The sequence below is a fragment of the Cryptotermes secundus genome, unplaced genomic scaffold, assembly GCF_002891405.2.
Source record: "Cryptotermes secundus unplaced genomic scaffold, Csec_1.0 scaffold88, whole genome shotgun sequence".
Lineage (NCBI taxonomy): Eukaryota > Metazoa > Arthropoda > Insecta > Blattodea > Kalotermitidae > Cryptotermes > Cryptotermes secundus.
The window spans coordinates 758,911-773,079 of NW_019724585.1; the positions used below are offsets into that span (position 1 = coordinate 758,911).

The following is a 14,169-nucleotide window of genomic DNA, read 5'->3' on the forward strand; positions in this document are numbered from 1 at the left end:
TTTTGCCAGGTTTGTTGCTCATTTTGCACTACCCAGGGGACACGTATGACTTAGAGATTGTCACGGACGCGAGCAACTTTGCCCCCCTTGTCTTACATAAGTTTCATTTACTTATTTTTAGTATATGCTAGGTATGATTTGATAATGACTGCTTTATTGTTACAGCTGTTTTTGTTGTTATTGTTGCAGCTGCTGCTGTTGTTCATATTGAGATGCGTAGACCATGATATAATATTAAATATATTCTGCTACTAATATTGTTCCTGGTTTGAATGAGGGCATAAGAAAGTAGTTCTTCAGGGTGTTCCATAGACGGCAACATGAATTCTAGGTGCTCAAGTTTGGGAACCAATGCACTATAAAACTATAATGTTAGAATACATATGTCATGCTTCTGGACATCATCCATTGCCGAGTTAAAAAAAAAAGAATGATGGATAATGTCTAGAAATATAATATTTAAATTAGTGTACCATCTTTACAAACTTTTAGATCTATTTTCAATGATAGAACTTCCATACAGTCAAAATCAGAGCAGCTGTATTTTTGGTCCTTGTTATATAGGAGCTGTTTAAATAAACGCTACCTTCCTCTTGTCTTTATGGATTATGCATGTTACTGTCTCAGCTGGTCTGAGGTATTTCTCATGTTTAGTGAAGAAAACGGCAATTTAGAAAGACTCTGATGAGCGTTAATGGTGACTGCAGTTCCCTGTCAGACCTTTGTCTTATAATCCCTGTGGTTGGCACAGTATTGTTGTATTCTTTCCAGTTGTAACATTATGATATAAGACTGCCTCCTACGGGATCAATAACACTGACTTTACAATACAGCATTGTTAAATAAAATTGCACAATTAAGGTTATGTGCTATTGGTTATACTTTATACTGATCCACCTTAACAAGGCAACATTTAATATGGAAATATGTACTGGATGCATTTAGGTCAGTATAAGTATATTTAGTGAATGATATACAGTTCATTAATTTTATAACTCTATTGTAAGGGATCTTGTGAACAAATGAGTAACTGTTAACAATTCAAGGACTGCTCCTTAGAACTGGTTAGTTAGATAGTCATATTTGTATGAACCATTTCAGTATACATCCTTTCTCTCTTCTCTGCCTGTTACAGTTGTGTTGCTGTTTGGACTGAATTGGAGGAACTAGTACTTTCTGGTAACAAACTGCAGAATTTGCCAGACAATATTATACACCTTAAACACCTGCGTGTTCTGCGTGTGCATTCTAACCGGCTGCAAACCATCCCATGCTTTGCTAAGATGTCGTCTCTCAAGGTACATATGTAGTGACATTCTACTTGTGAGCCTTGAAATCCTTTGTAACAACATTCCTTACAACAAATTTATGATGTGGCAACCCACTGAACGGTTGACCTGTTGTACAGTGCTGTCCCGACCCCAACATTTCCCTGGAAGGTTGGAGAAAAATTATGAAAAAAGAACTGAGAACAGTTATCTCTGCAAGGAGATTCAGATGTAAGCGTGTTAACCACTATGCTGCAATGTTCCATACAAAATATTCATGTGAGATTTGAAGTTTTCATAGTAGTAAAGTAAAAGTAAAGCTATCCCTGTACCAGGCCGTGAAGGCCCATAGGGTTGTGGGTTGTTGAGGGTCCCACATTTTCTAGACAATCGGCTCAAAGATGGGGGTAAGGTCATCAGCCTTAAGCGCTGGCCGCACTTTACTCCCCATGAAAATTATTTAATTAATTCCTGGTACTCATTTCTGTTAGAGGCTGAGTGAACCCCAGGGCCACAGTGCGGTTGGAAGCATTAGGTCAATTGAAAAAATCCAATAACCTCATAGTGACTGTCAAAATTATTGTCTTTTGGGATGTGATGCCATGTAGATTGGCAAATAGATAGCAGTGCTTAGAGGGACTTACTGGAGTATAAGAGCAATGTATCTATGTACCACACTACACAGTGTGAAATTCCAGAACACAGTCATCTTCAAAATATTCATGTCTCTAACTAAGAATGTGGAACTGTAAAACTTTTCATAACACTTCTGGCACTGTAGACAGTCATACGTAAGTATTTGAATTTCTACTGTCCCAGCACATATAGTAAAAGGTAAGATAACTCATCTGAGGTATATAACTCTTCTCTTACATTTATTCCACACTGAAAACAAACTTCACTTTGTATGTAAATATGTAGCAGAACTGGAAATTCAGCTTAGAATGTTCAACTGTTTAACTGTTCAATGTGTTAAATAAATAGGCAAGTCCTCTTAATTCCGCTAGAGTGAAAGCTCATTATAACATAGGCATAAGAAAACATGAGAGTATGTGAATCCATGTTACAAGCAGCATGTACACAGAGAGACATTAACTTCAACAATATTTTCTGATATTAAATCATTGCTTGTGTAATGTATGACTCAGAATTGCTCAGTCAGTGAAGTCACTGGTATGGGCTGCATAAGGCGGTTTCATTTCCAGTATACACAGATATTTTCTCTTCATTATTATATCCAGATTGGTCTGCCCAGACTCTTATAAAATGGGTTCTTGGGCTAAAGCCACTGGAGAATAACATTGGCCATTCACCTACATCTACTGTAATTTTAAGATTATGATGGTAGACATCTTACCTGTATTGCTTAAGAAGAGGGACAACTGTAATTAATTTAACTTCTACTTGAGTAATGTGGAGCTTTTAACGTCAGAACAGGAAGGAAGAAAATGTGAACAGAATTTTTCAGAATATAAATTTGTAATGTGAGAAGAAATAAGATTTTTTTGTTTTATAACAGAAAAAAAAAGGAATGCGGTTTCAGAAAGGAATAGCAAAATAAAATACATTTAGGAATGTTCTTTAATAGCAGAACTGACAATGTATGTCAGCGAGTTATCGAGGTTAACATATTTTACATCTGAAAGTTCTGCCTGAACCAGGATGCCTGGCAATCCTGGGTCACATATCAAGTCATGTGAGTTGTGCACATACTTGTGGTGCACTTTAATGAAATTAATGTTACATTACCATAACTTTCAATATGTTTTTTTTTATATATGGATGTTAGATAAAACAAAGAGGAATGTCCCAAAAAGGTACTGGTTTAAGAATCAAACTGTATATTTACAGCATAGTATGAATTCTCACTTCAGTAGGATTTGATTCTACAACCATCCACACACAAATATGAGGTAAACTGTATTTTCTTGTCAGATTATAAATTTACATTTCTTAAACATAACTTTAATAAGCCAGAATCTGTAGGACTACAAGTTTGTGCAGTAGGAAAATAAGCTATATGACTATTGTGCAGAATTCCTTGATTTTACCTACAATAAACTTCCCACTATCCAGTATCCAAGCATCTAGAATTCTCACGCAACCAGCAAAAATTTCAAAGAAAATGTACGATTTTTATGAACAAACTTACAAAAAGAGTTGCAATGTACACATGTTCACCCAAAAGTAGTTCTCATAGCCACAATCAGCAATGGTGCCTGTCATCCTCACACAGTTGCCATTACAGTAGAGACTAGATGAATTTCAGCTCACAGGGCAGTATATCCAAAATATTTCACTCATCAATTCACAGTGCAGTTCATTTTGACTGCCTTTCTTTCACTATGTGTTTAATACTGTACAGGACTGTCTACAAGACAGTACAGTACAGGTTCTGTAACAATTCTTATCATGGAACTAGCAGATTCATGTAGCCAGCACACCACATTCCCCATATATGACAGATAACTGTGAGTTTACTGTAATTCCATGGAACAGAGTCCATTTGAGACCTACAGCATGCTCTAATAATAGTGACAATATTAAAGCCTCTACATTTCTTTGAAATTCCTTGAATAGTCAGATAATCCTCCCACAAAATTTTCACATAAAATATATTTTATCTGATATATACTGTTAGATAACAATTTTGTCATTCTATCTATTTATTTTCACCTTTGTCAATATTACATGATATTCATCTGGGGGTGTATACTATTTTATTGTTAATTTATTCTTATCATAAGTTGCTGTGTAAAAATTTTCCCTCATATACCATTCAGTTTATGATATGTAATATTATATAAAACGTATTTCACTCAATATACAGCTACTGTTTTTGTGAAACAGATCCATCTTGTTAAGATGGGTAGAGATGTATAAAATGTTGTGGGTAAGTTGCATTGTGCTAGAAAATAACAGACACCGATACACGAGACAAATGATTACAGGTACTGGACCTAGCACATAATTGCCTGGACAGAGTGAATCTGGCAACATTAGTTCCTCAGCAGCTCCAGTTTCTGGATCTGTCTTGTAATTCCAAGTTGTATGTGGACCCACGACAATTTCAAGTGTACAGGTGAGATTACAAATCAGAATTTATCATTATACTTCACTGCTGTATAACTACAGTTTATACAATTTAATAGCAGACATTCATTATAATTCTAGTATTAGGGGCTGGGTAATGTGACCATATATTTCAAATTCTGTAATATCAAGGGACAGGTGGATGCGGGAATAATGCTTTATATTTGGGAGGTACCCAGTTCTGTTCTTGGCCAGACTTAATTCTCATGATATTTATCAGTCTCTCTCCAAGCAGTTGCCAGGATAATACTTTTAAATGTGCTAAGATTGCCTTGTTCCAAACCCAATACCAACATACCAATATAAATATTGTGGCATGAAGACCGATTGCTAGGCAACAAATTAAAAATAAGCAACTATACAACAGCCACTGCTAAGTAACAGCTCTACCAACAAGCATGCTTCCACAGCAACAACTGCAGTGCAACAGAGGAATGGTCTTTTCTGTGCAATCCATGCCGAGATGTTGTATGTGAGGGCCAGCAGCAATTCAGCAGTCAGTCAGTTGGCTGCATAGTTAGTGAGGAGTGAGTGATTGAGTTAGAAGACTGGTGCAGTACAGTTATTGTGTGCTGTTGCTGTTAGAAGCTGGTAGCTGAGGGCGGGGACAGTTCAGGAACCCAGTGGAAGGGGAATGCCCGCCATTGGAAGCCATTACCAGAAGACTGGTGAAGATGCAGCAGGTTGAGAAGACTTAAGTGTGTGCTCTAGTGAACTGTAAAGTGTGTGAATTCATGAAACAGTTATAATTACTTGTAGTCATGGATCTGTAAGAGTTCAATAAGTCCAATTACCAATGTAAACCCCATCTAAACTCACACTCATACAAGTGACAATATCAGATTAATGCCACCAGTTCCACCAATCCAAACAACACCAGCTTAAATAAAAAGTCAGGAGGGAGATGATTTATAGTTAGGCACAAGACTTGTATCAGTACTCCCTTGGTTGGTTTAATTTCCTCAGTCCAGCTTACCCTAAAAAATGCAGTAAAAATTGGGGGAGTTTATGGGAATAATAACAACAACAATGCAGCTAATATGCATTACAGTATTTTATTTGGGAACTTTTTACTTTCACATATTTGTTTGTTATTCAGAACACATCGTCCGATGAGCTTGGTGGACGTCTCTGGACAGAACCGTACTTGCCTCCCTTCAACACCACACCATGAAGCAGGAGCAGATCTAGGGCCACCATGGAAAGTGGGATTCTCTGAGACTGCAGGACATCGAGAACGGTACAAACCATGAGTTCAGAAAAAATTAACAGCAGGGGAAATGAATTGTTTGCTATAATCCTTTAAAAATGAATACACGATATTCAATCTCTCTTTTGTTGTTATCCATTCCGACATTCGACTACTGAGCCTTAACTGCTCAAGCCAGTATCTTGAGCATGTCCTTGCCAGGCTGTGAAGTTTGCTTCCACTTAAATACCACTGCAGTGTACAGCTAGTAGGGGTTTAAATGCTGCCAAGAAAGGTAAAGCTATTCCTGTTAACAGGCCCTGGAGGCCCATAGGGTTGTGAGACATCAAGGCTCCCACATTTTCTAGACAATCGACCCACAGATGGCAGTAAGGTTATCAGCTGGCCTGGGGTGTTAAAAATACATTTTTAATCTATATATATATATATATATATATATATATATATATATATACACACACANAACCCTCTGAAAGTGACACATGCAAATAATAACAGACCAGCCAACACAACAGTTTTCAATGTGACTGGTCATGACCTCCACATTCTGTTGTAATTAATTCCTATTGCTGCTTTTTGTGGGGGTGTTAAAGGATTTTGCATACCATAATAACTGTCCTAAAGTTAATTACAATCAGACATTTAGTCCTTTATTGGTACCATTCATCATAAATGTGTTATAAAAAGTGATAGTTTGACATATTATATTTAATGTAATATACTGATGTATGACAATGTCTGAACATCACCAGATGGAAGGAAATATTTTTGTTTACAGGCATTCACCAATAATATGCATATAGTCATGATAGAAAATGGTTACTAACATACCCCCTTAATTTAACGACAGTATTTCAAGCCCTTTGACATAACTCTTGGGTTCTAGACTACTTATCCCTTTCATAAAAACATCTGCTACCATATCCTAAATTCACATCTGTATCAAATTAACATGTCTTGTTCTACAACCTCACATATGAAATGATGGGGAACATCAATATTCTGTCTTATTCAAAATTCCAGGATATCATGCTAGTTTATATCATGGATTAATCATTACACAACATGACCAAACCCCTCCATCCAAACATTTCACCTACAAACCCTTGAATGCAGGCAACCTCTTTCGCAGCCTCAGCTATGCATGTGCTCAGTCTATGTACTAGGAAATTATGTTTTATGCTGTTTCTTGAATTCACGCCATAGTTCAATTATATACACAACATATGGAACATGTCTGAACATAGAAACTTTTATAACCCACTGTGTTATGCCAGACAATATGAGTGTAGTTCAGATGAAAGTTGTGAAGCCACCATGAATCATAGCAGTTGCTTTAGCACACTACATGAATTAAATTGAGCATATGGACCGCTATGGCTGCTAATATCACCCTTACACGGACAAGACAGTGGCCCCACTACAATCTTTAATGAAGACCGATATGCAATAACAGTGCCAGGTTTAGGCAGACAGGCAGGCACATATTTTTAGACATCTGCTTCTAACTGTTGCACAGAGTATCATAATACTAATGGAATATGGTAGGACTGAGGGCTTAAATTAAAGATGACTTTTAGGTATAAATATTCTATTATGGAAGTCCCCAGGGTCCTAGAGGTACTTCATCATGGTTAATCTGACCTTGTGCAGTCATTTTTGGAGCACACAAGAGGTAAAAATTAGTCAAAACTTACTATGGAATGTCAGTTCAGTATGGCAAAATATACAAGAGTGAGTGGCAAGAGCAGGTGAACAGTTAATACAAAAGGTTTGCAATATGGTGCTCAAGTGCAGCACTGGAATAGCTTATGCAAGGAAATTGTTATTTCATCTTTGGAAGCTTAATTAAAATAATGAATACCAGCAAAATTCTAGCACATACAAATTGTGCAATTCAATGAAAAACATATGAATCCTGCATCCTTGGAGCAAGCACCACTAAAGTTGATCTAGCCATAATGTCCCAAATGTATACTGTTATGAATCTCCACAAAGGTCCCAGCTACTATGTTTCAATCGCTCCAGACAGTTACTGGAACATCTCCAAATAAGCCATGACCACCTCTTACTACTCCTGAAAATAAGTTTCTTTGCCTAACAACCAAATCAAGAAGACGTGAGGTAGTAGAGGTGAAGCTTCGGGCATTCTTGACTAGTGGCATCAGATAGATGCAAGTGATTAGCTTCGTACTCCAGTCATATTGCCCCTGATGAGAGTCCCTTATACCCATTGCACAGAAGGTTCATTGAACTCTGGAGGCAGTCTGATGTGGTGGCAAAAAGTAAAGATCCAGCTCCTGCCAGGGATTGAACCCAGTACTTTATTTCCTGAGCCATTCCAGCACCACCATTCAATATCTTCACATCTCATGCCAATACATAACCTCACGAAGAGCAGTGTTATATACATAAAAACCACAGAACTCAGCAACAAAAACATTTAAGTATGAAATGTATTATATGGAACTCTTCTGTAAAAGGATCAGTTCTGTATTATTCTGTGCACTGCAAGTGTCATAATCTAAAATTATGCAAATTTGTGTGTTATATCTTGACCCAATAAATGAATGAATGTGTTACTGTTGTAGGTGGATTACAAATATATCAGTATTTTTGAAAGATGAGCTTTCAGATGCAAGTTACCATTTTATTCAAAATTACAATATCAGGATACATTCCTATCATGTTCGTACTGTTTCATTTAATTACATTTCTGCAGCCTCTACATCACTCAGATTCGCCTGCCTGCCTTTTGCAACATGGAAGGTCTCTTCGGTATGTTTGACGGAGGGAATAACAATGACATTCCTAACATTCTTACCAAAGCTGTACCCCGAATGCTGCTGGAAGAAAGAACAGTAAAAGAGACAGCCAGTGAATACATGAAATATACAATGCTTTCAGCTCACAGGTAATAATTTCTTCTAGCAGTATAGCTTCTGTCTCTGTGTTTGGCATGAGCACACCATAACATGATCATGTGGTTTTATCCATGAATTTCTCAGTTTGGGACACAGATTTTGAGAACATATATGAGAAAGATTTCTCTAGTACACAGTTTTTTTACTGCATTAATTTATAACAGCAGCTGTTTCTTCAGAGAGCACCAAAGTGTACTACTGTACGAGGGGGTACCCAAAAGAAACCGAACTTTTTTTTTTTAAACTTATTTATTCAAATTTTAAGCACAAACCTTCAATCCCTTTCAAAGTACTCTCCACTTACACTAATACACTTGTCTAGTCTTTTATTCCATTTTTCAAAACATTGTCTAAATTCATCTTTTGAGATGCTTGACAGCACCTCCGTCATTTTTTCCCTTCACCTCGGCAACATCAGCAAAACACTGAAAAAAAGTTTTGATCATTTCGGGACTCTTCTTTCAAAGCATAGCATGCTTCCACGCGACCTTGTTTTTGTTCAGCAGTCAGCAGTCGTGGCACGAATTTCGCAGCCACCCTTTTCATTCCCAAATCTTCTCTCAAAATTCCCTGAACTGAGCTCCAAGTCACTCCCGACAGCTCCACAATTTCTTCAATGGTCCGTCATCGATCTTCCTTGATGATTTCACGAATTTATTCAACATTTTCATGTGTTCAGGCCATTGCAAAAACGACGATCACACAAAACAGTTGTCACTATAAACTCTGCCGAAACTAGTCCTTACCTTCTGAAGCAACGGTAGTCGGCTTATCGACTCAGGAATGTTAGCTCTATGCGCTCATAGCAGCAAAACGCGGTACTACAAAAGCTCTGACCACAATAAAATTAGTTCGGTTTCTTTCGGGTACCCCATCGTATTTACATGAATGGAAAATGATTCTGAATGTAAGATGACCTCACATTAGGAAACATGCCTGCACAGAGAAAGTAATTTTATTATCTTACCACAAACATGTGAAAGAAAATAAATATTAGAAAATATTTTAGACATTAAATTTATTCCTGAAGCCACTAGCTTTTATTCAGCTCCACCCGTCTCGATCTGCTCACCATTCCTATCATCTGTCTCAATTTCAGTGTCCTCACAGTCCCAATATACAGGCTTACATTCATGGTTTACACTCTCATATTCACTGAAAACATTTCCATCTTCTTCCTCATCTTTTTCTCCATCCATTTCATTAAGTTCTTTGACTGTCACTTGTGGACAGAACTTTGCCATGGGCTTGACCCACTGGCACAGCAGTTCTACACTGGGCCTCCTTATTGTCACGGCAGTGCCAGAACATGATGGTGTACTTAAAATTTCAGCCAATTTAGTATAAAATGGCATTCTATTCTATCTCTGAATCTGTGTACATTACAACTGTTGAGCAGAATTGGTATAAGTTCCAGGTTTTGTTGTTTCCATTGTCAGATGGTTGCCTTGGGAGACACTGTATTTTCTTCATAATTGCTTGTCTGTTCTGCATTATACATTATTTTATTTCCTATGAATACTTTCTCAACAGAATCTGTGACAATGTGGTAATATAAATCAGTGAATTAATGCTTTCTTTCATAACTCTTGCAGTACCTCAGGCAACATCGTATCCTCCTACCTTGAAGCATTCCTGTCTTTCTCATTTTCTCTCTTGCTCCTCCACAGCACAACAGTGAAAGCTGTGACATGAACACATTAAAAGCTTCAGTTGTTTAAAACATCTAACATATGCACAGCATTCAAATTTGTGATGACCTGTAGTTCTGCAACATTTGAAAAGGGAAAAAAGGACTCTTCTTCCATTCAGGCTATGAGCTTGATGTGCAACTTAAAAGCAGTAGTCAGAAACTTTCTGAAGACTGAGAAAGAAAAATTAACATTCAAATCAAAACCGAGAATGATTCAATCTTGAAAATCCGAGGCTCATATATTCTAAGTATTATCTTTTGAAATACAGCATCCAACATGCTGTAGGAGATACTTTTCTTCTGAATGGATGAAAACGGTTTACAGAGTATTCACTAGACTCTCAGAGTGAGCATACAAGTTTCACAGTCAGAGAATTCCAGGCCAGATCCACATTGCTACCAGTGAAATCAAATACGAACAAGAAATGTCTGTCAACATAATAACAACCATTCACCAGAAAACAGGCACAGATCCAAGCCTCAAAATACTGTGTATGTTAAATACCCCATGCAATGGAAAATGTTCAATTAGCCTTTAGAGAGTTATTGTGTTTTTTCCATGAATATTTGTAGGGAACTGAAAGAAACTGGTCAGAAGTATGGTGTGTGTGGGACATTATGTCACATCGTTCGAACAAGGCCCACTGGCTCACCATCAAGTTTTCTTCCTGGGTGCCACCATCAGTACACAATGAGGGTAGCAAGTGTTGGAGAGGCCCGAGCAGTCCTGTGTCGCCGTTCAGGTCTAATCAACTTGTCTCAAACCACACAGGCAGTAAGTACAATTGCTTCTATGTCTCACTGTATTAAGCTGTACAGGAGCTCACTATCCAATGAACCTTTAATTCTGTCACTTTTATTCTTTTCAGAATCCAAATCACAGCCAGTTAGGGTGCAGTGCCATGTTCCCACTAGTCATTCCTGATCCTCATGTCACTGAAGTTGACCTGGATGAGACTGATGAGTTTCTGATTATTGCTAATAAGAGGTAAAAGGAAAATAAACCATTTCCAAAGTCCTTTAGATTAGCTCATGATCATTACCCACTTGGTTATTTTCACATGTTATTTTATCAGATTCTATATATATCCATAATGCAAAACTGAATAATATTCAAAGCAACAAAATTCATCCCTCTGTCAATGATATTACATCCACAGTGCTTTTGGCACACAGGGTTTTGATAAAATATGTAGCAAATTCACAGCAAAACTCATTCTGACAATTATTAATCCAATCAGCCTATTACTTTCATGCTTTTGTTTCTACAGCTTCCCAAATTCCTTTTACTCCTCAGATTATACGCTTGGATCTGAATTAGTAAAACATAAACCTGAAGTGTTAGGGTCTTCTGACCAATCTAAATTCTAAATTTACTTACAGTTATTAATGACCTTTGAGTTTATCTTACAAAATTCTCATTTATGAAATTACTATTACAACAGTAGAATACAACCATAATAGAAAAGTGGTACATAAACTGGCAACAATAACTTCACAAATGAACATGCGGAATGTACTTGCAGGTTTTGGGAAGTTGTGAGCATAGAGGAGGCTGCACAGGAGATTCAGGGCTTCAGAAATTCAATCCTGGCTGCAAAGAGACTTCAGGATCTGGCGCAGAGTTACGGCAGTGAGGAGAATCTAAGCATAATGGTAGTGCACTTTGGTAACCTGGCCAGCACAGATGTGGAACAGATGATGCGAGAGTTACGGCACACAATCCAAAAGACTAAGCAACAGTGCCAGTGCAACTGCTGTTGTGGGGATGGGCCCCACAGACAGAGGTACTATGTACAGAACCCTCCAGAAGCAGACCGCTCATCTCCAAGTGGACAGAGTGATCATGCCAGCAGTGACTGCATGGGAAGGAACCGCCTGCTGGAACAGGATAGAATGGCAACACTGTACAAGAATAATTTAATGACATCGACACAGTCTGTACTCATGCATGAGAATGGAACCAAAAAAATGGGCCCAGCCATAGAAAGACGTAGTTACAGAGACAGCAGGCGAAGCAACGGCGGTGTGTTTAAGGCAATTCGCAGCAAAGTAGACTCATACAGCAATGGACATCTTGCAGATGCAGAGGAGGAAACAGGTTCAGATCGATCAGGGACAGAAGTGTCAGAGGAACAGTTTAAGTGTTGGGAGTACATGCTTGAGCAGAACACACAGCTACTATTTGACAAGGAACTTGACACCTTGTCCAGAGGATTTGGTCGACGTGCAGTTCCTCGGGCAGGTGTTCCACTGGACCCTCTGTGGCATGAGCCATCAGTACCGCTCAAACATCGGGTGAAAGCCCTCTCTCGGAGCAGCCCACACCTATCAGACTCAGCAGCTATGCCAGCAGTTCCATTTCTATCCCGCCATTTTGGTAGTGCTCGTTCTTTTAATCCAATTGGGCAGACATCAGTGAGATTTGGCTCAGGGCGACATATTTTAAATGGTGGACCAAATGCAGCTTATTTTGGTAGTTTACAGAGGCTTATACCATATAACCTTGAGTATAATTTCTCTGTGATACAGGAAAGGGGGGGAAACCAAGACTCTTTGGAACAAGATGGTCGAATGCAACAGTACTGGGGTGTCACAACAACAGAACTATGACATCGGAATAATGCTACTAAACATATGAACTGACTGTACTATTTTATTGTGTAGTGCCTTTTCTATCTCAGCTAACAAAGAAAGATCAACAGAGCAAATTTTGAAAGCATTTTGTAAATAAATTTACATCAGAGAAATTGTGCCACTTAAATACTCTATTTCCTGGTAAAATTTCCCAGTTCACTATTCCACTGCAACCTTCCAATAAGGTAAAGGTAAAGTTGTCCCTGTGCTTAATTAATTACACCACAAAGATGTATGGATCTATGTATTCTTGACCTCGGCACAAGTTGGAGGTGAGTGGTTAGATTTACGCTCCAGTATCTTTACCCCCAAGGAAAGAGCCCTGGTACCCACTGAATAGGAGGCTGGGTGGGCCCTAATAGGTACAGCTCCACCATTTTTAACATCTGCACTAAATGAAGGTGAGTCATCAGCATTATGCCCCTGATGCTTCAACCCCAGTGAAGTAACTTCTTGCTGCATTTTGTAAGCCATCTATTAGCCTGTTCATTCAGCCACCCAGAAGTAAATTTGCTACACATAACAGAACTGATTTTGCTAGAATCTGGTATGATTAGACAAACATTAAATTTATTTAAGCTATGTTAGTTTAGCCTAGTTCATTTTCAGGACTATGTCACATTTTCAGCTTTCACTTCCTTAGATGTTTGCACTTCATGTTGTCCATACACAAACATCTCCTCATCTATCTTTGTCTTCCCACAGCTTCTCCACTTTTACCTGTGTGTGAATTTTGAAACTGCCTTTGCATATGCACTTTCGTGTTCCTGTGGATTTACCTCAACTACATTCAGGATGTTTTAGCTTTCTGTTGGTGACTACAGGAAATCTGTGCCACAACTTTTATAACAGAAATGTATATGGTAACAGTATGCCTAATATGTCATACTAGTCACTCTGTATTGAGGAACAGTGCTGGGTTTGAGAGAGGTCAGAGATTTATTGGTGCTGCGGTTCTCACTATGTGCACATCTTTTCTTATGTGTATAACAGGTGATTTTGTTTGTCATTCTTAGAAGCAGGGACTGCAAAACAATCTTACAACTCATGCCACTTGCTAGCCACATTTCTACAATAGTTTAGTACAAAGAGGAACCATTTCTAAATTCCACTATTTGAGAGGAAACCACAAAAATATATTGTATACTACCAGTGTTTTTGTTTTGTGATCAGTAATCAGTATTAGGATTGGTAAAAATGATTGCATAAATGCTCTCATCCCATTATTTTTCTAATTTTACGAATTTGTATGTTAATTTTGTGTATTGTAATTACCTATCTTTCTATCTTACACTGAGTGGCACCATTTCATATAACAAGTCATAACCAATGTTCAAGAACCTT

At 38.0% G+C, this 14,169-nt stretch overlaps 1 protein-coding gene across 3 annotated transcripts in view; it reads left to right on the forward strand.

Annotated features, from left to right (window-relative positions):
* LOC111862270 (protein phosphatase PHLPP-like protein) overlaps nucleotides 1–13,142 on the forward strand; it is a 68,203-nt gene extending 55,061 nt beyond the window's left edge. For all 3 annotated transcript variants that reach the window (XM_023847521.2, XM_033750602.1, XM_023847522.2), the window contains 7 exons: nucleotides 1,136–1,298; nucleotides 4,220–4,350; nucleotides 5,461–5,601; nucleotides 8,294–8,485; nucleotides 10,762–10,963; nucleotides 11,058–11,176; nucleotides 11,715–13,142. In XM_023847521.2, coding sequence (XP_023703289.1) covers nucleotides 1,136–1,298; nucleotides 4,220–4,350; nucleotides 5,461–5,601; nucleotides 8,294–8,485; nucleotides 10,762–10,963; nucleotides 11,058–11,176; nucleotides 11,715–12,801 — 2,035 coding nt within the window. In that variant the 3' untranslated portion in view covers nucleotides 12,802–13,142. The remainder of the gene's footprint in view (nucleotides 1–1,135; nucleotides 1,299–4,219; nucleotides 4,351–5,460; nucleotides 5,602–8,293; nucleotides 8,486–10,761; nucleotides 10,964–11,057; nucleotides 11,177–11,714) is intronic.
* Nucleotides 13,143–14,169: the final 1,027 nt, after the last annotated feature.